This window comes from Onychomys torridus, chromosome 16 (genome assembly GCF_903995425.1).
Source record: "Onychomys torridus chromosome 16, mOncTor1.1, whole genome shotgun sequence".
In the NCBI taxonomy this organism is placed as follows: Eukaryota; Metazoa; Chordata; class Mammalia; order Rodentia; family Cricetidae; genus Onychomys; species Onychomys torridus.
The window spans coordinates 33,843,417-33,868,361 of record NC_050458.1 but is presented as its reverse complement, the minus strand read 5'-3'; the positions used below and the strand labels follow the sequence as shown (position 1 = coordinate 33,868,361).

Sequence of the window (24,945 nt, the reverse complement as noted above, 5' to 3'; positions counted from 1 at the left end):
CTTTATGATAGCCCTGACTGGCCTGGAGCTTGATATGTAGACAAGGCTGCCCTTGAACTCCAAGAGATCTGCCTGCCTCAGCCTCCGTAGTGCTGGAATGAAAGGAATGTGCCATCACTCCCAGCTTGAAAAAGATAGAGTCACAGCCTGATTGTGGTTTTTGTGACTGTTTTGCTAGGTGTCCCAACCCAAACAATGAGCAAATGATAACTGTTGTCATTTTTAAATACCACACAACATCTCTTTGTAGGTGTGGGCGTTAGGATTGTTTCAAAATAGTCTCTTTCTCCCTTCCTTCCTTCCTTCCTTCCTTCCTTCCTTCCTTCCTTCCTTCCTTCCTTCCTTCCTTCCTTCCTTCCTTCCTTTTCTTACTTGGTTTTTGGAGACAGGGTTTCTCTGTGTAGTTTTGGAGCCTTTCCTGGAACTCACTCTGTAGCCCAGGCTGGCCTCGAACTCACAGAGATCCGCCTGCCTCTGCCTCCCGAGTGCTGGGATTAAAGGTGTTTGCCACCACTGCCTGGCTTTCAAAATAGTCTTTAACATGCAATTTTACCACTAGTCTTTGCATACCATTATTGACTGAGGTAAATACCTCATCACATAATTTTGGGTAGAGAGGGAATATTTTATATTTCAGCACATTCAGGTATGGTCAGACTGACCTGAGAATGCAGGTCCCAGCTCCTCTCCAGCTCAGGCTGCAGCCTCCTTTGCCCTCTCTGTCCTCCATTGTGTAAATTGTTATCCCTTTGATCTCTCATGCAAAGTGTACTCTAACACCTTTCATTTGCAGCTCTTCCATTACTAATGGGTTCTTTTTGTGTATGGTTAGGTAACTGGCTGTTTGTGTTTGCATATGGTTGGAGTAGTCATCATTCATGTCATTAACTCACTGTGCCTCTGGACTGTCCTGTGTGCTTAAAATAGTCCCTACAGATTGTCTTTTACCCTTTAAGGTCTCTTGCATTTTTTTGGTTGTTTTAAATTCCTTGATTGTTAACTTAGAGAGCTGTCATCATGCCTTCAGATACAGGTAATCATGTGCTTTCATTCAATCTATATATTTGGAAATTATTATAATTTGGAAATTATATTTCTACATAACTTGGGAAATAAGGCACACACATACACACATGATCAATACATTCATGTCAAGGAATTCTTAATAAATGTTAGTTAATAAAATAGATTAAAATATAAGGTCTGCAGAAAAGACAAGGGTCTTGCAGTTCAAAGTCTAAAAAACCCATAAAAATAAACATTGTGCTTTGGAGTTACAAAGACAGTGCGCAATGGCCCCATTGTCCCCAAACCCTCACACAAAAACTAGTAGTACTCAGATTCTGAGTGTGCTGGTGTGGTTCAGGTCACTTGTCACCCATATAGGTTTCTCAGCTGTCCTGCCAGTAGGTGGCAGAATTGCGCTGTTCCCTCAGAGCTCACCTGTTGCTGCCCCTTTACACAGGCGTCCACTGATCTGGTCTCCAAGTCTGTGATTTTGTCATTTTGAGAATGCTGTGTAAATTGAACAACACAGTATGTGATCCTGTAAGAAGGATAGAAAACCCCTCCAAAACCAAACCAAAACAGCCTTGTGTTTAAATTCCGTTTCTAATTTAGTCACTGAGGAATTTAAGTCTAGCCATGGTGTTTATCCAGAGTCCCCTATTCTTTTGGGGAGAGGTGAGGAGCAAGATCTTTTCTTCCTGGCTGTGCCTTGTACTCCCACACTTCTTCCATACAAGTCAGTGTTATCTCTGCCTCAGGGATGCAGAGCACATTCCTTCCATATGCCTCTGGTAGGGAGGGCTCCATCCACCTTGGGGAGAAATGAAAGTCCCTCTGCATGCTTCCTGCTGTTTGCAGTCCACTCCATGATAATTAAACAGTGACTGCTGCAAGGCAGGCAGGCACGGTCCTCCTAACAGGATTATCAATGTACACAGTAATAAGCCGAGTGGAAAATAGCTTCATCCTTCATCGATCCAGGTGACCTAAAAGGACTTTAATTTCACAGATACCTAATGGGAAGGTAGAGGCCTCGTTGGTTTTCTCCCTCTCTGGTCCCCATGGATGCCTCTCAAATATGTAGGGCTGAGCTCCTCCCACTGCACCGTGCTCCACATCTGCCAAGCACAGCATTGCAGTCGGAAAATAGTCATATAATTCTTCCAGTACATTCACTGTAAAGAGCACTTCTGTGACATTTCAGAAATTGACCTTGACTCTATAGCTTGTTAAAACAATTAGGAAAAAAAAAACAAAAAACAAAGTAAGTGGGTTTTTTTTCCCCCTTCTCCTCTGAACCCTGGCAAATTAAAATAACATTTTGGATATGTATTCAACATTTATTTATTTTATTCTGCATTTCAATAGTAAGAGGAACTGGGAAAAGAAATGGTTTTCTCCTGTTGTTATGAGAAACAGCTGGTGTTTTTGAAAAACATTTTTCAGCCTACAGAAATCAATATGTCAAGTTTGTGAAAGTGGCTTCTGAGCCTCTGAAGTTGGTTATTTCTGAGGTCATTCCTTACAAAGAGAGTTGCAAAATCCCCCATTGCTCAGGTTAGATGTATCCCATGTAAGGACACTTGGTGGTTACCAGGTCATCCTAAAGACACTGTGCGTTCTCCTTGGAATTCTGAGCTGCACCTCAACTCTGTGCCTTCTACTGTGATTGTGGCAGCTGCTGATGTCTTGATGATAAGGGTTGTGAGCTGCAGTTGAGAGCTTGCGGATGGAAAGGGTATGTGTGCAGCAACCTGCTGAGGGCCACACTTCTCTCCTTGGGAAGAAGCCTGTTGATGCTGGCTGTTTCTTTTTGCAGCCTATTTGTGATTTTTGTTTTCTCTTCACTACTCAGGGAACAGACACTGGTAGGCTTCGAGCTGAGCTCAGCCTTGGGTACACTTGGAGTGAGGATGTGTGTTGTGTGACAGACGTTCCTAGGGAGACACAACACATGTACATCTACTCACCCCAAATAGGGAGCCCACAACAGACCAGAGTAACAGATACCAACCAAGTCTACTTGGTGAACTAATGAGTTTTATTGGGGTTACTCACAGAAGCAGAAATGACTCAAAGACAGCTGTATCACCAAAGCCCAACTCATAAAAGTGGGGAATTTGGAGCTCACTTCACAGCCTGCACGCAGCTCAGCAGGTTGAAGAGTGTCCTTTCCAGTGGCTCAGTTGGTCTAAACCCCTTCCAGGCTGGTTTCTTCTTCAGCATATGGCAATGGTTCTCACCCTATGGGTCTCGTCCTCTTTGAGGTCGAATGACACTTTCACAGGGGACCCCTGAGTTCATCAGAAAACACAGATATGTACATTGAGATTCATAACAGTAGCAACATTGCAGTTATGAAGTAGCAGTGAAAATGGCGGGGGTCACCACAACATGAGCTACTATATTAAAGGGTCACAGCATCAGGAAGGTTGAGAAACACTGGTAAATAGGCTTGTCTGAGAGTCTTCTCTGTATCTTGGCTTGTCTGAGAGTGACTCCCAGAAGTCTATTGTTTCCTCTTGGAAGGGGAGGGGGCCTATTGAATCTGGTAAATTTCAGGGACTTCCTGAAGCTGTTTTGAGTTGTGTGTTTTCTGACTTAAGGAGCTTCCCTGGAGGATGGAATGTTTCCATCTGAGAGCAAAAGTGACATGGTAGCTATGGCCCAACACAGTTCAAGTTCCCTGTGATCCAGCTTCTTCAGCTCTGCTGCCTGCCCCGGGTTCCTGCCCAGTCTGCTCCAATCCCTTCCTCTGCCCCTCACAGAACTGGGCCTAATTCTGTCCATAGGCGTGGATCAGGCCACACCTCTTGAACAGTACTTCCCAGATGGCAGGAGCCCTGATGATGTCACCAACTGCTTTCTGGTTGGTGGATCCAGCCAGAGTAAGCAGCTACCATCTTGAATTTGACATTGAACTAGAGGGGAAGAGAGAGCCATGGGAATTTTCTTTTCTTGTCTTTTCTTGTCTTGTCTTTTCTTTTCTTTTCTTTTCTTTTCTTTCTTTCTTTCTTTCTTTCTTTCTTTCTTTCTTTTCCTTTTCCTTTTCCTTTTCCTTTTCCTTTTCCTTTTTCTTTTTCTTTTACTTTTTCTTTTTCTTTTTCTTTTTATTGCCATAGTCTAGGAGTGTCATTTCTGCCCACATAGTATATCAGCCAGGAGGGATCACATTGCCTTACCTAATCTTAAATTGCCTGTAGTCCAGCCATGATCCCAGTATGGAAGAGAACAGGAAATGCTTGCTTGGTAACCATTACTAAAAACCACACACAGGGCTTCTACTCATGTCCACAGTTCATCTTTATCTGTGAGGCAATGTCCTATGAATATCTTGCTGGGTCCTGCTTCAGTTTGGCTGTTGTCCAGGCAACCAGGGCTCTGCAGTGTGTAGTGAGAATCTCTCATCTAACTTCTTGGGGAGCTTTTCTCTGCATCTATCTTGGTGCCTTGCCCCACCGTCCTGATGTCTCCAGCCTTCCTCACCTGTCACATCTTGTCACTATCCATGGGAGGCTGACTGTTCCTGCTGAACACTCCATTGTCTGTTGTGCTTTTGGATTGGGCCCCATCATTATCTCCACAGCCTCTGGTAAGAGCTCAGGTCTGCCCTCCCAGTCCCTCCACGCTCTGTACACACCAGTGACTGGCAGCAATGTTGAGGATACATTATGGTAAATTACAACTTATTTACCAATAGGTTGTAATTTTAAAGTTAATAAGCATTTACAGAGTCCCTACTATGCCCAGCTATTATACTTAGTGCTCTACAAATGCCAGTTCATTTCTTTTTCATAGAAGCTCTTGGGGTGTTTACTCTTTCTGTTTCAGTTTCACAGGGAGAAAACTTAGGCAAACAGCCTATCTCATATGACGTGGTGATTAGTCAAGTGCTTTGGCTCAGATGCGTATACTGCTGTAGCCACGTTATAGGCATTGTAAAGTATACAAAAAATGTTGAATGGTCAGAGGGTAAAGCGGAGTTCCCTTTTCTTCCCGAGTTTGAGTTGGGTTGTTCAGGTGTCTGAAAGTGTGTCCCTCTCCTCTATTGATGTGGTTGCTCCCCCTGAATGAGCTGTGTCTTTCCAGAACATGGAGCAACCTAGTCCCTACCTTGAAGGTAGCCCCCGCAGCACACCCACTACTGTTCACTCTGTCCTACCTGCCTGGTTAGTTAAGGCCTGGCAGCACACCCACTACTGTTCACTCTGTCCTACCTGCCTGGTTAGTTAAAGCTTGGCAGCTACACTTCCCCTCCCTCTGCTTTACCCCCGTGACTATGCAATGGCTTCTCAAGGCTTTGGTGTCCTCTTCTCTCTTACCTTCTCTCATGCATGTCATCTTCTGTTTTGGGGGTACCCTTCTTTGCTTTTTACTCTGGACCACTACTCACCCTTGAGCTGTCATAGAGTGCTGGCAGCCCCCAAACCAGTGGGGGCTCCGGCATAACATTGGGCCTTTTCTTTGGGACATCTGCCTTCTTCCATGCCAGTCACCTCCTGCTCATTTCTAAGTCACAAGGCTCAGCCCCAGTGTCCCTTTCCTGTGCTCCACCTAGGACTCCCGAAGCTTCTGGGTTCTCTCCTCTGTGTACACTCCTCTCTGTGTTCCCTGGCCAGTTTCTGAACTTGTTTACTATACGCTTATGGCGTCGTAGGTGGAATTCCCTTCTGCTGGGGCCTGCTTTCCCGGGACTAAATCAAAAGATTTTCCTCTTCCTTTTCTTCATCAGTTACCCTGATGGGTTTGCCATAAGCAGACCTTGCAGGTTGCTTGCTTTGTGGCCATGTCATGGTGCTCAGTGTTTATCTTTTGAGATGTACCAATCCTCCTAAGGTTGAAGCTGCTGCTGTGCGGGACACTCAGAGTGTTCTGTAGCTACCATCTGTTCTCCTGTGTGAGGGGCTCCTTTTCCCTCCCCTCTGAATAGCCACCCATCCTTCCGTTGTCCTGGAACTCTAGCAGCCCCCAAACCAGTGGGGCACGGACCCAGCATTGAGGCCTTCTCTTTAGGACATCTGCCCTCTCCCGTACCAGCCAGCTCCTGGTTGTCTCTAAATCACGGGGCCATACACTCAGCCCCAGTATCCTCCTTCCTGTGGTCAATCTGGGCTTCCCAGAAGCCCCTGCCTTCTCTCCGCTCTTGTGCATCCTTCTCTCTGTTGCTTGGAACTTGTGCAAGGCCAGGTTCCTGATGCAGACACCTGGTGCTCCACAGCTGCTTCCGTTGGCTCTACAGATGGTACATTCGTTTATTCTTCACCCAGGTTTTCATGTCTCATGGGTCAGCTATTAGCCCATGCTTCCGGGATTACCACTCCTCACTGGTAGAAACTCCAGACTCACCACCACGTAGCCTCTTCTTTTCACTCACTTCCACATCTTCCAGTCTACTGGTTCTGCTGACCAGGTCTTCCAGTAAGTTCTGGAGTCTTGACCTTTGACCCCCCCCCCCCCCATCTTTTGTCATCTCCGTGTAGAGTTCACATTGACTTTGGACCAATCACTGTCTTTGTGGTTCTCCTTCTGGACCTAAGAACCTGTCCTTCCTGGACGGTGCAGAACACAGAGGGCCTGTGCTTCTTGCTGAAGTTTCTCCCATGTCTCACCATCTAGGCCATTGCTTAGCCTGGCCGGTCTCACCATGTTCTGAGACTGGGCTGTTTGTCTCAGGCCATTCACTTCCTCTTTGCCTTTCTTGCTAATAGTTATCCCCAGATTATTTCAGTGTTTGCCTCCTGCAGAGTTCTCTCAGTGCTCTTAGCCAGCTATTTTGTCCTTTTCTTGCCTTCCTGAGGAGTACAGTGCCTGCAGCATAGGCAGTGCTGGCGAGGGTGAGGGTCAGTGGATACACAGGAGTGTGCTTATTATTCAGAGACTTCAGATGCGCTTTGCACAAAGTTCACATTCATCCTCGGGGTTGCTTGGAGAAAGAGGGAATCGGACACCTAGAGCTGTGAGCACGTGGGAAGCTTTAGGGGGTTAGACACGGGCCTGGAAGATTAGACTGGGAAGGCTTCCATTTAAATACTTCTGGACATTTCAGAGGTGATGGAGGCCTGAGCTTCCCACGCTTGAGTGCAATTCCGGAGACCTAAGTGGGGGGGGGGGCTTAGGAAGTGTAGCAGCTGATTCCACAGTACTGCTGCCTTCTTCAAATGCCCACCTGAGCCAGCTGCTGTGCTAGGCACTATGTGTCTTCTTCCTTCTGCCACTGGATGCCAGGGTGAGGGCATTCTCCTCCCTCAGGTTAAGAAATGGAGGGTCTGCTAGGCTAGAGAACTTTGCAGAGGCTGGCTGAAGGAAGAATGCACGTGGAAGGGAAGACTTGAGTCTAGGTCTCTGCGACTCCTAGGATCCATCTGTTGCTATGAGGATCACAGCCTCGGGGAGGCAGCGTTCTGCATTGTTGACCTTCGTTCTCCTCCCTGCCTGTCCCAGGGTCCCACAAGTTAAAACCTGTCTGAAGTCCTGTTGATATTTTAGCCTGGCAATAGATGTGTGGGCTAGTGAGAAGCAGGGCTGACAATGCATTCCACCTTCCTTGTCTGTTGCTGGTGTCCTGTGGCTCTGTAGGGAGCAGGCAATACTTGGGTACCTTTTCAGGAGTCTGGGACACTCACTGAATCTTGCCCCAGAAGACTGTACTAACACTTTTGAAAGGAAGGCTTTGTCAGTATCTCAGAGCCAGCCACAGGCCGAGGGCTCTGTGTAGTGGAGGCCTGCTGGATCATGCTGGTGACCATGTTGCTGCCTGGATTTCAGTGGCTGCCTGCTCTCTCCCAGTGTGGCCAGGCCGGGACTGGGGTGGATGTAATGCCACTCCTGTCATTAGGCTTTATTGAGCAGAGGTGCAAGTGTATAAATAGGGGTTCAGCACTAGATTATAGACTGAGGACATGGCTACTTCAAAGCATGGGGGAGAGGAAGCTTTTTATTGTAGACATGAAGAAGAGTGCAGCCAGAGGCCTCTGGAAGAGTCCAGAGCAGAGGGAGAAAGTGGTAAACTGAACACAGCCAGCAGACTGGACTAGGCCATGAGGAGAGAGAGGAGGGTGGAGAGCAAGAGAGGAAGAGAAAGAGATTACCAAGAGAGAAGGGCGTGAGAGAGCAGAACAAGAGAGGAAGGCAAGAGAGAGTACACATGGCCCAAATGGCAGGGTTGCGTGGAAATGAGGAGCTGGGGGAAGAGAAGCCAAGGAGCTAGAGAAGTTTAGGGTACGGGGTGGGGTGAGGAAAGCTGAGGAGAACCACAGGTAGTTGTGATACCCAGTGAGCCTGAAGACCAGCATGCACAGTTTACTAATAGGTACCACAAATAGCCATTTGTCCCTTTGACAGAGATGATGAAGTGCCTCCTTTGGTAGAGGGGAACAGGCTCCAGAATTTGGGGGAGTGGAGTTTCCTTTGGACCTGACTCAAGCAACTGCTGTGCATCGGAAGCCTGGTCTGAAGGACTGCTCTGTGTCCCTGTGGCAGTCTCTCAGAGAAGAAATCTGGAATGGATGGCCCAGGGCTGGCAGCCCTTTAGCAAATGCCTGGGCCTGGTGCTTCCAAGATGTTGAGGAAGTCTGCTGTAGCTCACCCAGTGAGCTCTCACAGCACACACATTCTCACCTCTGTTTACCTTGAGCTCACGCTGCTGGGTGCCAAGGCAGACAGACTTTGGGGACCAAACTTGAGTTAGACAAACCCAACCCTTGGAGCAGCGGAATGTCTAGAGAGCAGAACAGGGACACAGACACAATGCTACAATGGAGGGATGAAGCACAGGTGGAGGGCAGGACCATACTTCTAATGCAATGACATCTGGAGTTTTCCTGGAGGAGGACTTTGTGGGCTGTGAGTGCCTGCCAGCTCCAGCAGGCTGGGGCAGGAGGGGAGAAAGTGAAAGTGGATGATAGGCATCTGCTGCTTGATGGTGTGTGCTGAACCCAGAGGTGAAGCAGGACGTGGACACCCTGAGGGGAAGTCTGGGAGGTCCACTCAGGGAGTATATGATGTGGGGAAGGAGCATGCCACATGGAGACCCCTGCCCTCCCTCAGCTCATTTTCATTGAAGACATCTCTTTGTGGAAGCTGTTGGAAGCAGGGCTCACCTGTCCTTCCCTCATCACAGAGAGACAGGGAGGTGTGAGGAAGCCTGAGGGAAGAGGGAAAGAATGATGCATATTCAGCAGGTTAGCAAGAATGATTGCGAGGCTGCAAAGCTTCCTAAACTGCTGTATTAGCAGGGTGGAACAAATTGGTGGCAGAGTCCCAGAATATAATCCCTTATCAGTCGGCTGTTCTGACAACTGTTCTGGGCCTTTCGTTAATGTGGCTGATAATATTTGACTCTCTGGGGCATTATGAGATTTAATTAGTTCTGGGGCAATTTAGAATAGGTACTTTGAATACTAGTGCAGTGCTAACTATATAAGAATGCACATAAACTAAAGTCTACAAACTGTGATGCACTGGTCTGGAAGACATATGACATGCAGAGCTCTCTGTGACTTGCTGTGGGGAGTTCAAGGTTGGAAAGTGTGGGTGCAAATCCTTCCGTCTGTGTGTGGAGAGTTGGGAACAAGGAGCAGAGTGGCAGCGGAGGGGTGGTGAGCAAAGAGCTGGAAGACATTTGGGCAAGAGGAACACACATAAGAAGTGTTGTAGCTAGCGTCCTTCTCCATTGGTTACCTCATTGCTGTAACAGAGCATGTTATGGAGAACAGCTCAATCAAGGTAGGGAAGGTTGATTCTGCCTTCAGTTTGGAAGGGTGCGGTCTGCCGTGGTGTCCTGATGAACTGCCAGCTCACATCTGAGTAGATCAGGATGCTGAGTGATCAGGGATGATGCTCAGCTCTCTCTCTCCCTTTCCCCCCCTTTTATTTAGTACAGGTCCCAAGCCAGTGAGACAGAAGGGCCCAAGTTCAGGGAGGGTCTTCTTCCTTAAATAATCCTCTTTGGAAACACACACACACACACACACACACACACACACACACACACACACACACATACACGAGAGAGAGAGAGAGAGAGAGAGAGAGAGAGAGAGAGAGAGAGAGAGAGAGAGAGAGAGGTGGATTGGTTGCCTGTCTGATTCAACCAAGTGAACAACAAAGAATATGAAGAATAGCTATCACAACTTCCTTTGTGCAAGGGTGGGGACCCTCGGTAGAATTGAAAGTGAATGTGCGGATATGCATGCTTATAGGTCAGGGGCTAAGTAGAATGGGAGTTTGAACCCCTGTTGTCACCTAGAATCAAGTGCCTTCTGTGTGTACATCTGGTAGTTGATGACTACATGGTGTTCACCAAAGAGAGACCCTTGCCATAAAGTTTTCAGAGAATTGGACATACAGAAAAGTCAGTAATGCTTCAGGCCTGTGGGTAGGGGATGGCAGGAGGTCTGGAAGGATGGTGTGGAGCTGCCCTGTAGCAGAGGATCTGCTTCTGAAGTGTGGAGATGGAAGTAATACTTGGAGGCTTGAAGAGGTGTGGGGAGCGTGGGAGAGGGACGTAGTGTAAATTCGGTTACAGAGGAGCTAGCAAACACCCTATAGGCACAAGGATCTGGTGTGGGATCCTGAGGTTTCTGATTCAGCAGTAAAGATTGATAGAAGGGACCTCTTTTAGAGATGCTGAGGGAAGGAGATGGGAGGCTGTGTTGTTCTTAGCCTAGGAGCTTGAGTTGACAGGGGCATCGTCCTTGCCAATCTCCGATGCCAGGGATGATAAACAGGTTTGATAGAAAGGATGAGTTAATTTTCGTTGAAGATCAAGTTTGGTAGAAAATCAAATGAAAATATGTAAGAGGATACTTTCTGTCAGAGCATGGAGCCAGCATGCTGGTTCAGGGCTTCAACATCAGTCCTTAGCAGCTCAAAGTGTGAAAAGATGGTCTAGGTCCTGAGGACCTGAGGTCACTAGAGGCATGTAGTAGAAAAGCTTGCCTTTGTGGAGAAGTAGATAGGTGTGTAGTGAGGCTCCAGATGAGGCTGGGATAGAGGAGCCACTGGGTCATATTACCCACATAGGTAAAGGGCTAGGATTGAGAGATCTCAGGACTCCATAGGATTATGTGATGGGGTATCCACCAGAGACTACTTGGACACAGGTTTAAACCAATAGAAAGTCTTTATTAGCCGAGCCAGCAACTACTATGGGTGTCCCAGATCCCAGTGTAGCCCTAAACCTCTCTTAGCATGAGCTTTTAAGCACAGAAGTTAACAAGAACAGTTAACCAGAAACAGAACTACAGAAGCAAAAGAGCAAGGTTAGTACATTTAGAGACTTTCTCAGAACTATGGACTTTGATGGATTAGGCCTTTGTTTTCATTTTGGCAGGTGGTGCTGTGTGCATGCTGAGTTTTTTGGCCTCATGGTACTTCCATCATAGAGTCAGTTGTGCTAAGGTTTGGGAGCCTACTAAGGACTAGGATCCTGTTAAAGCTGGGGTTAGAGATGAAGTTACTCAGTGATCACTTGGCAGCAAGGGAGTGTAGGAATGAATATTCACCCTACTCTCTTTTTTGCCTTTTGTATCCTGTTGGTGCCTCCAATGGCCAGACCCAGTTTTAAACCAGGTGGCTCTGGTGCCCTGTTGTGTGACCCCTATGGGTCAGCCTTGGGGGTGGGAATTGGGTAAAGAAGAGTGGAGGGTGGCCCAGAGAGGCCAGCGGGACTGCTGCAGATCCTAGGGCCCGTGGGTCCTTTTCTTCATATCTGCCCTTAAAGGACATGCCAGGCTTTGCTTCTTTACAAAGGCTGCCTGTCTGTAGTATTCTGTCAGAACCCAGCACTGCATGCAGGGGTGCTAGGCCCTGGTGCAGGGGAGGCTGGAGCACAGTGTGCATGGCACCCATGAACACCTGCTTCCCTTTCTAAGGTCTGCTCTCTCCTGTGCAGTGTCATCACTTTTGAAAATGCTTTTGTCTCCAGAGGAAATGAAATAGAGAGGATTATGTTAATTTGCTAGGGTTGAAGAGCAACTTTGCACAGATGTCAAGAAATTAAATGTTACCGTTGACAGAACTTGGGAATACACGAGACTAGGTAGCAGGGTGAGACAGGTATTACCCAGTCTCTAACCAATTCCCACTCCCAGAGCTGACCCATAGGGGTCACAGCTTTCACTAACACAAGGCAAATTAAGGCATGATGTGACTCGGTGACTACCCAAATGGGATACCTTGCAAGGCCCTCAGAGGATGCCTAAAACTTACCTAGCATGGTGCTGAGCTCTGCCCATGCTGCTGTTCTGTACCCATCACAGTTACGATGGTGTCTTTTTTTTTTTCCTGAATGTAGATGGCTATGATAAGGGTTGATTTAGAAATCTGACACAGGAGACCCATGGCCAAACATTGGACTGTACTTGGGGAGGCCTGCTGAGAAGAGGGAGGAGGGATTATAGGAAACAGGGGGGTCAGGAACATGGCAGGAAAACCCACAGAAACCACTAACCTGGCTCATAGGAACCAACAACCAGGGAGCCTGCAAGGGACCGACTTAGGCCCTCTGCATGTATATGACAGTTGTGTAGCTTGTTCTCTATGTGGGACTCCTGGCATGGGAGCAGGGGCTACCCCTGGTGCTTTGACTGGCTCTTGGGGACCTATTTCTCATGCTGGATTGCCTTGCCCAGTACAAGGGGAGCTGCTTGGTCTTAATGGCAGCTTGATATGCTGTGCTTCGCTGAAGCCCATGGGAGGCTTGCCCCTTCTGAGTAAAGAGGAAGGGTAGATTGGGGGCGGGTGAAGGGGAGGAGCGGGGAGGGAGTGGGAAGAGAGGGTGGAGAAGAGGCTGAGGTCGGGATGTAAAATAAATAAGTAAACAAACAAACAAATAAATGAAATCTGACATAGGAAGATTAATAACAATCACTACTAATAAACTGATCATGATAATATTGTAATAAAAGTGGCTTAAACATCTGAATTCTTTATTTCTATCATTTTCAGGCTGTGTTGGACCATGTATAACTGGAACTAGACAAGGTGGGGGATGATTGGCTTTCAGCACAGACTTGAGCTGGACTTGCAGTGTGGCAGACACTTCCTGAGAACCTCTCACGTGTGCTTGTTTCATTGTGAGAGGGCACTGTGAACATTCTCTAGTGAGTCTTACCATGACTCATTCTGCAGATGCTGCTCATAGCTTTAGAGAGTTGTAAATGTCTCCAGTGGAAAGGCAGAACGGGATCTCAGCTGTGATGCCCTTGACATTGTATCTGGTGATCTCTGCCATACCTTCTCAAAGCTGACATTTACATCCAGTGACATCTGACTAAGTACTCAGCACAGCCTAATCCAGCAGTTTTGACACCATTATCCCCTTCAGCAGTGCTCAGAGGATGGAGTTGCAGAGACCCAGGACAGATGTTTGAGGCAGTGAGAAGGTGATGTTGGAACCCCACCCACTTCATCTACTATAGTCGGCATGTCAAATTGATTGATGGCACCGAAATTGCCTGAGGAGGTCACTTTAAAAGGTCCTACTACTGAAAAGTCACCATCCTAGTGTGCTGACAGACACAGCTGGAGTCACATAACGCTGAAAATATGATATAGGATTTGATGGACAAGGGGACTTTGGCAAAGGACCTTGTTCTTTGAAAGCATGGATTTATAAAAGCCTTGGGGGGAAAAGATATATGAAATGAATGGCTTAGAAAGGTGCATGCATGTGTGTAGGAATAAAGTTGAGTTCTGGCCACAGCTCTTGACAGTGCCTGCAGAGACCAAGGCGTCAGCACAGCAGTGTGACTTTCTCTCCAGGAAAAGGACCAGATGGCACAGACCATCGCTAGGTATTATTATTATTATTTTTTTGTGAACCCCACAGCTGCCGATGGGGTTGATACTGCCTTCTGCCCCTTCCTGATGTCACAGCTCATCAGTTGGGACCAAGAAAAAGTCGTAGGGGTTGACATCCCCAGATTGGTCCTAAATCTTACATACCTCAGATATATTCCAGCTATTGATGGGAATCTTTTCTAGATCTTGTATGAAAAGTAGTTTTAAACATTTAATAGTTTGCAAATGATCCTCCCTAAGGATTAATTCTATATGCAATGTTTTTTTTTTTCCCCTGTCACTATGATAACTGACTTTCTGTCACTTGTGATAACTGATTATAAAGAGGAAAAGTTTATTTTGTCATCGTCTCAGGAGTTTTAATCTGGTCATCTGACTCTGCTCTTTTGGGGGCCTATCATGAGACAGTACCCCATGGGGCTGGGGGAGGGGAATTTGGTAGAGCAAACTACTTAACTCATGGTATTGGCAAGCAAAGAGACTCAGAATGGGCTGGGTCTCATCCCGCTGACCGACCCCACTTTTCACTGGACTTCTGTCTCCTCTCAGAGGTCCCTCCTCCTCACTGTGCCACAGGCTGGAGACTTTTCAGGTGTGGACCTTTCGAAGCATTGCAGCTTCCAACAGCATTGTGTGACTACACACGCATCTGCAGCAGAGCATCGGGCAGACCTGGAGTTGGATCTGCACCCCACACCCCATCCACCTTTGCTGTATTTGCTTTTAGAACTTGGTTGTGTTTCTTAAAGGCCATCAGCTTGGGGCTGGAGTGATGGCTTAGCCATTAAGAACAGTGGCTGTTCTTCCAAAGGACCTAGGTCCTTTTCCCAGCACCCACATGGCTGCTCACAACCATTTGTAACTCTTGTATTGGGACATCCACTGCCTGCTGCCTTCTGCAGGCATTGCATGCTCGTGGTTCACAGATATACATGCAAGAAAAAAAAAAAACACCCAGATCCATAAAAACAAACAAACAAACAAACAAACAAACACCAGCTTGCCAGCTCTTCAGCCATTCCTCACCGGGCACTTATTCTATACCAAAGGAGAAGGGTGTCAATCAGCCATTCTCTTGAACAAGAGTAATTGTTCCAAATTTCTTGTTGGCACTAGCTAGGAGCCTGGATTTCAGCTGGGGGGTCCCTCACTCTGCCCTGTGTCTCACCATCTCAGTGAGGGGGCCAGTCTTCCTCTGTGCTTGGGAAATAAACACGTGTCTGCCGAACAGAGAATTGCCTCTTCATAGCAAGGAACATGGCTGCCCGGCCAGAAGAATTGGGAATACCCTAGAGAGCCTTCAGGGTATTGCAAATGCCTGGCCCTGGCACTGCATCTGTTGCTCTTGGAGCCAGCTGTGGGGTTGAGTACATGGCAGGCTTTTGCCCAGGCTCAAGTGGGGCTGCTCATCTGCATAAAGTGATTAGGAACAGATAGCCTTTTGCTGCTTGTGGAGACTCAGCTGAAGGCACAGAGAGCAAATGCCAGTCTGTCTTCTGGCCAAATGAGCCTTAGGCACAGATGGCCTGGGCCTGTCTGAGTGAACTAGGCTGGGAAGGGGGCTGCTCAGCAGCTGCAGTAGATGACCTGCCCGTAAGCTGGCCAGCTTCCGGACACAGCAGTGATGGTTACGGCAATCGCCTCCCAGTACAGCGATTCTCAGCCAGCGGGTCGTGACCCCCTGGGGGGGGGGTCACATATCCAATACTTACATTATAATTCATAACAGCAGTAAAATTACAGTTATGAAGTAGCAATGAAATAATTTCATGGTTGGAGGTCAGCACAGCATGAGGAACTGTATTAAATAGTTGCAGCACAAGGAAGGTCGAGAACCACTGTTCCAGTGCATCCGCTAGGCCCCTCTGTTGTCTCTGGGATGCATTCTGTTAGGTCTTTATTATATAGGCTTTCCTGTTTGACCACGGCCTTGGTCCACCCTGGAACTACCCGTGCAGTTGACTCCTTCCCATGCGCTTTGTCTAACTGTCCCCTTTACATACTTTCAGAGGCAGGAGAGGACAGTGGGACAGTCTTGCTTTGCAGTCAGACAGACTTACACATGGTGCTGGTCTGAAGCATCAGGGAGAGCCTCAGCTATGTCACTTCTCCCTGTCGCTGCACTGTGGTTTCCTGATCTCTCTAAGGCATTGGCAGTCCCCTCAAGGGCAGAGGGGACAGACACATGACAGGTCCAGTGTGCTGCAGAACTGGAGTCACCCATGGTTGATTCTGAGCTGCCGGAGGATAGGCAACAGATCTGGCCCTTTCCTGGGTCTCTAGTACCCTATGTAGCACCAGACACCTGGAAAACCCGCCTTGTTATTTGCTTAAGGAATGGATGACTTTCCTCATCTGAGATTTGCAGCCTTTTCTCTCTCTCTCCACTTTGTCGAGTATCTCTTTCTACTTTGCTGAGTATTGGACACTGTGGAAGTTGCCTTGTGGAATGAGCAGAACTCTACCAACCTCACTGAGCTTCTGTTGACCAGGAAGACAGATAAGAAAGAGGTAAACCAATGACAGGCCTAGTCTTAGCATCTTTCCTGACCTACTACTAGTAGGGGTGTTGATGTGAGATGTGTTTGCTACCTCAGAACCCAGGGCACAGCCCACACTTAGAAATGCTCACCTCCAGTGCCTGCCAAGGCCTGCACTTAACTGCCCCTGGTGGATGATGACCTTCTATGGGTGACTGACTTATTTCTTGTGCTCACATCCATTTCAGTCTTCCCCCTGCCATGGAGGATCCTGACTGTAGACACAGTGTGGTATTTGCCTGCTGACCTTCCTCCACTATTAGCAGACCATTGGCTGTGCATGCTGGCCCATTGGCAGTGCGCACACAGTAGGACTAAATCCAACAAGTATGTGCAAGAGGGAGAACCAAAGAAACAGATCCATTACAGAGCTACTGAATTTTCCAAAGAAATGGAAGCTATAGAGAATATAGGCATTGGCTGGGGGAGAACGTAGAGAAGTTTCCAAAGTCAATAACTTAGAGGAAGCAAGAGACCATTGAAAACACTCCAATGAAAGGCCATGGAGCCTATAAGCTGGAGGTGGGAGATGCTGGGCTCTTGAAGAAGCACCTGCAGCATGACTGCTAGCTTAGGTCCAGAGGAGTTTCAGTGGGAAGAGGTGACTCTGAGAACCACAGAGATGGGCGAAGTAAGGATTGGGAAATTCATCAACAGCCAGGTCAGGAGATGTATTGGTTATTTTTCTCACTGCTGACAGAAGCAGCTAAGGAAGAGAGGTTTGTTTTGGCTCAGTATTTCAGAGCATACAGTACATCATGGCAGGGAAGGCATGGTGTTCTCTCAGGAGTGCTGGGCGTGTGAGAATCAGGAAACAGAGAGCTCAGGCTAGAGTCAGAAGCCCATGTCACCTTCAGGGCAGGAGCAGAGAGCTTAGGCTGGAGTCAAAAGCCCATGTCACCTTCAGCGCCTGCCCACAGAGATCTACTTCTGCTGGTTAGGCCACTGTCGTGAAGCTTCCACAGCCTCCCCAGACAGTGCCACCTGCTGGAGACCAATTGTTCAAACTCATCTAATATTTCAGCCATGACAAATGGAAAAAGGATTATGTTGTCCAAACGAAGAAAGCAGAAAGCTACCAAGACAAATAAGCAAACCAAAAACCAACCCTGCTATCAAAATGTCTTCTCTTTCTTCTCCCTGTTGGCTTTCCACAAAGAAATACTAAGTGGGGGGAATGTAAACAGGTATCCAGGCAGCCGAGCTAGGTGCAAGGCTACAAGGAACAGACACACCGGACATGTGGTAGAGAGCTGGGCATTCCTATATACTTGGGTCTGTGTGTCCGGTAACATCCAGCTCTCCATGCCAGCCTCCATGTCTTGCTTTTGTCTTACCCTGAATTCTTCACTAATTCTCTAAGTGCCCCAGGCATACTTGGAGCAAGTGTGCTGACAGTTCTCTGCAGGACCTTATTACTTCTAGTGTCCTCAAAGGATATACAGTGATCATCTTCAAGAACCAGGTCCCCTGATGCTCAGGGTACTGCTTGGCCCATCATGTCCCAAACTGTGGGAAAGCCAAGTGTTAAGGTTCTGGAGGCTCTTGGGCAGAGGATGACTATGCCAGACTAATGATCTGCTGCCTCTGAGGCTATATAGAACTGGAGACAGAGGATACTCAGGGGTGCTCATTTGAGATCGTACTGGGGGAGGTCTCAGCTTGTGTTCCTTTGGAAGTAGCTATTGCTGCTGGCAGTTGATCTGGATGGGATCCCAGGAAGCAGGAGTTGGAGCTGGGCTAGTGGGACCTACCAGGACGAGTGTTATAGAGCATCATTCTCAGAGCATAGTGACCAGTATCTTCTTCATACCAGCTCCGACTGCTAACAAGAGACCCTGAAATAAGATCCATTGACCTCTAACTTTTTCCTCCCAGAGGGAATGGGCTGGGGAGGGTCATTGGATCCCTACCTGAGGTTTCAGCCACTTCTGCCTGTTCTTCCTGTCTTTTGCACACGATTCTGCGTTAATTGCACATGGTGTCAGCTGTGCTAGGGTCTGTAGCGTGTGGAGGGGTAACTAAAGGGAACTCCATCTGTGCGGTCAGCGTCTTTGCAGAGTGAGGGAGAGTTTTCAGTGCTATGGTTGCTGTGGTTGGTGATATGCACTTTCCTGCCAACAGCTTCTTCTGTTTGCCCTGTAAGTGACCCCCCACAAACTAATTGGTTCTTCAAGTTGGACTTCGGTGGAATTGTGCTCTTGCTTGTTGTTGATACCATCCTTGTAAGGTGGAGGTGGATGTTTGTTTACATTCCCAAAGAGGAGTCCCCAAGTCAACAAGCTGAGGGTTTGCCATGGACTCTACTGTAGGTGGGAGAGTTGTGCCCTGAGGATGCTGCCACATGACCCCAGCAGCCTGTGACAGAGGTGCCCAGTGACTGTGTTGGCTCCGCCTCGGTGACTGCTGAAGTTGGTGTAGGCCATTTGGATGTGGTGAGGGACTACTGGTCTGCGGCAGGGTCTGCTGGGAAGTGGTGACCACCCAGGAGCACTGGAGGGTGTATGATTCTCTCTTGCTCTGCCCCTTAGGTTTTCTCCCAGGTAATTTTATGTGTCAGCATATAAGCTTGTAAATGTCATGGCATTCTCTCTCTCTCTCTCTCTCTCTCTCTCTCTCTCTCTCTCTCTCTCACGCACACACACATACACATACATACATACATATGCACATTCACACACAAATCCACACACATATACACACACAGATCTTTACGTATCCACACACACACATTATCACACACACATTTTCACACACACACAGACACACACAGACACATCCACACACACACACACACACACACACACACACACACACACACGCACACGCACGCACACGCACAGTGTACCTTAGTCATATTTATCTCCTTCCTTTTACTAGTTCTCTTCCTTCTGCTTTCGTGTCATATATATATGTACAAGAGAGATGTGAGAAAACATAATCTAGTGTCTCTGTTTTCCTCTCTCCCATTATTCTCTTATGGCTCCCTCTGCCCTTCCTTTAAACATCTTGCTTCCCACATAGTCCCTTCTATTTTCCTGCCATCTATCTATCTGTCTGTCTGCTGTCTATCTATTTTCATGCTATCTATCTATCTATCTATCTATCTATCTATCTATCTATCTATCCATCCATCCATCCATCCATCCATCCATCCATCCATCCATCCATCCATCTATCTAGGTATACATGCACAAACACATATAAACATATATACATACGAGAGAAAATATATACTGTTTATCTTTCTGAGTCTGGTTTATCTCAAGTAGCGTGACGTCCTCCAGTTCCATTCATTTTTATGCAAGTGTCATTATGTCATGATTTCCCTTTGGCAGTCCCTTTTCACTCTGGGCCCTTGTTCCTTCAGCTTTCTCTTCTGCCACCTCTCAACACAGTTACACCAAGGACTAAGACTTCAGTACATGAGTCTTTGGGGAACAGCCACTCTTAGACTGGAGTGATGAATCATGAAAGATGACTAGGTCCAGGGACTAAACACAACGTGGTTATTTGGTCAGTTTGTGGCCCATGTTGTTGGAGCCATCAGGGGAGAAGATATGCATGTGACTGTGTTGCTTGGGAGTCAAGGCCTTGGCCTCAGTGGGTGGTGTGACCGATGGTTTATGGTAATTCTTGTAGACTTTCATACCTTCTAATGGAGACAGGAGGTTGACCATAAAGGATTTAAGTAGGAGAGGAACATGGTTAGATTGGACTGTAGAGTGGTTCACTCAGGAGCTAGCGAGGAGTGTGGTATGAAGATTTTACTAGGGATACCAGATAAAAAACAAGTTTAAATGTGAACAGAACTCTCCACAGAACAAGCTGTCTGGGGTCAGTAGTCCAGGCTGACTCAGTGACACTGCTGTGTGACCTGTCTTTTACTTTCTGAGCATAAGTGTATTGACACAAGCCTTCGCTGGACTTTTTGTAGTGGCTAGTGCTTGCTTCATTTCTACAGAGTGGGCCTGGCAACGTCTTTTGGTAATGTCTTGCTTATTAGGGAAGAAAAGTCCTTCCAGAAACCCCCAATATCCTTCTCTCACCTCCTCACTGGCCAAGCTGAGGCACTCAGACTCTTGGGGTGCTGCAGTATATTCTCAGTTCCTACAAAGATAGGTGTATTCCTACTGAGTGTGGAGTTGAGGGTATTTAGCTCTGGTACCCTTGGAGTGGAGGCATTGCTGGCAGAGGTGAAATACTGGTTGGTGGTGATCTTTGATGGTTATGGTTCTTGGTCAGAACTCTGCTTCCTGACTGCCTCAGTCATATGACCAGCCATGTCACATGCCCATTGCCATGTTCAGGAGCTAGCCCTGTCACCATACTTTTCCTGTTACAGTAGAGTGTTCCCTCTGAACTATTAGCCAAAGCAAACATCTCCCCACTTAGGCTGCCTGTCAGGGGTTTTGCCACATTGATGGGGAGAACAACCAACCCATATGCATACTGACAGCTTGACCACAGAGCAGCCAGAAGGGAATCAAGTGGCTGCAGTAGTTAAGATGAGAGGTGTCTTCTCTACCTAGATCAACTCAGGTCCCTCTGTTCTTTCTTAATCTGATATGGCTTCCAAGCCTTGACCCACTGCCGGCGCTCATTTCTGCAGGGTATACAATTGGTGGCTGCTGCAGAGCTTGCTGTCGTTCATCCTCTGCAGCACGTGGGACCTCCTCATCTCTTACCCTGGCTGACAGTGTGTGCACTTGTTTTCTTGTGGATTTATAGTGTTAACCAGAATAAGCTTATGGTGAACTCAGATTCTCAGGTCCTCTTTTTTGTTAATGTCAACATATTGATTCTTGGCATATCACCCACATATTGGATTGTATCCCATGGTGAGCTCTGTTATAGAGTGAGTCATCATTTTACAAGCAAAAAAAAAAAAAAAACAAAACAAAACCATTAAATGTTGTTCTACCTTTTTTATAGCACCTGAAAGATCTTGCTGTAGTATTTATGTGCGCATATCACCAATATCTAGGTGACGAAAAGACTTCTGTGACTCAGACAGTTTGTAGGCCTTTGGAAATGTTTTTTTGTTATGGCCACTAAAAAATAAAACAAGGCAAAAATTGCCGTGAGGTGTCATGCATAGCAGACTTCATACTATGTAGGCTCTGCCAGCAACCTTGGAGACCAGGTACTGTTCCCATCCTGTAGCTTTCGGGGTCTGACAATATTAGTGTGGTATTGGTCTTTGCCTTAGGACCTTGGAGGACAGCATGCAGTTCTGATTCATGATGCCTCCTATCACCTTTCTTTTTTGTTTGATGTTAATATATTTAATACTAATACTAATCTATTAAAGACTAACCCAAGGCTGTTTTCTTTAGGTCTGGAGACAATCCAGGAACCAGGCACGCACTGTGTTGGTTTATGGGACACAATGTGAATGCTTGGTTTGATCATTCAATTTCCTTAGCTTCACCCCAGCCAGCATGGCTTGCTAAGAATTAACTCTTTAGGTTATCTGTTGTACATTTACTGGTGCCTTGTGTTGGGGTGGCTGGAGCTGACTTAGATGTAAGAAGCTCTGAAGTTGGTTTCTGCTGTCTCCCTGTGTGTTCCCCTCCCCATCACTGCCTCTGCCTCATTTTTTCTGGGTTTCAGTCTCACCTCCCTGATAATCCTTTATATTCCCACACTTTCCAAAACCTACCCTCACACCTTCCTGTCTGTTCACCTGCGCAACATCTCTTGTCTATCCCCTGCACTCATGTGTGGAATCTCTCCCAGTATTCTCTCCAGACATTCTGAAGACCCTGTCCTCAGGTGGGGCATTTCAGACATGGTGATTCTAATAAAGCTGTCCCTACCCTTCTTTCCTGAGTTTCATCTCACTGGGGGCTGCTGTCTAGTTGTTAACTCCTTTGTTCTTCACTGATATGTGGAAGCTGTTTTTTCTCCTTAGGCTAATGCCAAGGTTCGACCTGTCATGGCTGCTGTTGTATGTCTGTGACTGATGCATTTGTTCTGCAGGCATTTGAGTGGTTTGTGAGCCCATTCATTTCATTTTCCACAGCATGGCATATGTAAAGCATTATGCAAACCCAGCTCTTCCTTGGATTAGATGGCTTCAGTGGCTCACCATTGCCTATGCATATGGGAGCCAACAGGTCCTATGATGCCCTAAGTGTTTTGCTTAGCTTCCCCATTGTCCTAAGAAAGGCCAGATAGCAACCAGCCTTGAAAAACAACAGCTCCTGTAAAAACTTTGACCTACCATCTTCCTTTGAGCCATCAGAAGATGTGACAGTCATCCCACCTCCCAGGAGCTCCCAGCAGGGCCAGGCCAGGCACAGTCTACATTTTATCTAATGCAAGTTGACTGGGCTCCATGTCCTCACCTAAGGAGAGTGGAAGTTTTTATAGTGTTCATGGACTGCTGGGACTTACCTCTTACTCTTGACACCTTCTCCTATCTCATGAAGTTGTAGACACCATGATGCTACACCAAGTATTTATCCCCTGTCTTTGTCATCCTTTGTTAGACAGGAGCACTTCCATTTTTAATCACACACATTCCTAGACCATATCGCTCCTTCCTCGTGACTGGTTCTCTATCTTTCCCATCCAATGGTTCATTAACCCTTGCCTTTTCACTCAGTCATGGCTTACGTCTCCATAAAGCCTTTCTGACCTTGCGGGTAGATGCTACCATTCCTGTTCTTTACTCTTGTTTCATGGGACACAGAGCAGAGACTGCTCTTGATCACTTTTGTTGTCTCTGTGGGTTCTGGAGTAGAGGGCTCCTGAGGGCTTGGAGTGTTCTTGTCCGGTGTCCATCATGCCTGGCACAGGGAAAGTGTCTGGCAAGTGTCAGACATTAAGAGAAGGCCTGTCTTGGACTGTGACTCACAGGTCATTTTATCTGCAGTGCTGATATCAAGGATACTTTATGAGAATGGGCCCAGGATCTATGCTGCTTTGTCCAGCAGTGCATTCCTGGTATCTGGTTGTGTCCTGGATACAGTGAACATGCTTTGCATTGAGTCTGTAAAGCATAATGTCCTGGCAGGCATTGTAGGCCAGGAAGAGAGAGATGGAATGGAGGTGGGCATGAGGGGAGGCATCTCCTTTGCCATCACCTCCAGTAAGGGTCCTATTGCCTCCTCAGCTGGCATGAAGGGACAGCTTATCCATCTTGATATTTGCTCCCTAGGTAACGAGTCAGAACTTGAGCTAGAAAAGAAGTACAAAGAAGATGATCGAGAAAAGGCTGCAAAAAGACCGCGGGCTCAGAAAACAGAGAAAGTCCAGAAGATCTCAGGAAAGGAGGCAGGGCAGCTTTCTGGAGCCAAGAAACCCATCATCAGCGTGGTCTTAACTGCTCATGAAGCCATTCCAGGTGACTGATGACAGGCTGGAAATGGTACAGTGAGAGCCTGGAGCTCAGCTGCCCTTGGAGCAGCCTGAGGAAGGAGGGCTGGGTCAGAGCCTATGTTGTAGGTGTCCTAATGGAGCGTCGTTTAGTCACCTATACATACAGAGTGATCCCAGACCTCCTTATCCCCAGGGGCTGTCATGCCTGTCTCCTCAGCCAACTCCATTTGTCCCTGTCACATTGCAGTGACTGCCTCCTTGCTGGGAGCTGCCTACCCAGTCCACACAAGTGTAGCAGCTGCTCTCCCAGCCTAGGCAGACACTGCCCAGCTTCTTCACATTTTGATGGTATTCACTAACCATTTTTCTGTACTAGATGTTTCTATTTATTTTTCCTTTTCCATGAACATAGCTGGTAGATATGTTATATTTTCTTTTTTAAAGGTCACTTGTAGGAAAGACTATTTTAGACAAAAACAGTGCCTTGGAGTTTCTATTTCTGTGATAAAATAACATGGGCAAAAGTGCTTGGGAAAGAAAGGATTTATTTCAGCTTGCTGCCCTCAGGTGGCACTCCATTCCAGAGGGAAGTCAGGGCAGGAGCTCTACCCAAACACCTGGAGTCAGGAACTGAAGCAGGAGCCATGGAGCAGTGCTGCTTTCTGGCTTGCTCGCTCATGGCTTGCTCAGTCTGCTTACCTTCTTTCTTTCTTTCTTTCTTTCTTTCTTTCTTTCTTTCTTTCTTTCTTTCTTTCTCTCTTTCTTTCTTTTTTCTTAAATTTTTGTTTTTCATTTTGTTTTTGAGACAGTCTTTCTCTATGTGGTCTTGATTATCCTGGAACTCAGAGATTCACTTGCCTCTGCCTCTGCCTCTTGAGTGCTGGAATTAAAGGCACATGCTACCACATCCAGCTCAGTCCACTTTCTTACATAGACCTGCCCAGTGTTGGTACTGTTCACAGTGAATTGGGCTGTCCCACTTCAATCCCTGGTCAAGAAAGTTCTCCAGAGTTTGCTTACAGGCCATTGTGATGGAGGCATTTTCTCAGTTGAGGTTCCTCTTCCCAGAAGACTCCAGCTTATGTCAAGTTGACATAAAAACTAGCCAGCACAAGCAGTTTGTGATAGATTTCACACTATCATAAAAGCTGACATATAAACTAGGCAGCACAAACAGTTTGTGATAGATTTCAAACTCTCATAAAAATTGACATAAAAACTAGCCAGCATAAACAGTTTGTGATAGATTCCAGGCTATCAGAAG

The 24,945-nt window shown here is 47.0% G+C and overlaps 1 protein-coding gene across 2 annotated transcripts in view; it reads left to right on the top strand.

Annotated features, from left to right (window-relative positions):
* Zfat (zinc finger and AT-hook domain containing) overlaps positions 1-24,945 on the top strand; it is a 188,343-nt gene that overhangs the window by 55,284 nt on the left and 108,114 nt on the right. For both annotated transcript variants that reach the window (XM_036208746.1, XM_036208745.1), the window contains exon 4: positions 23,521-23,706. In XM_036208746.1, the coding sequence (XP_036064639.1) occupies positions 23,521-23,706 (186 nt within the window). The remainder of the gene's footprint in view (positions 1-23,520; positions 23,707-24,945) is intronic.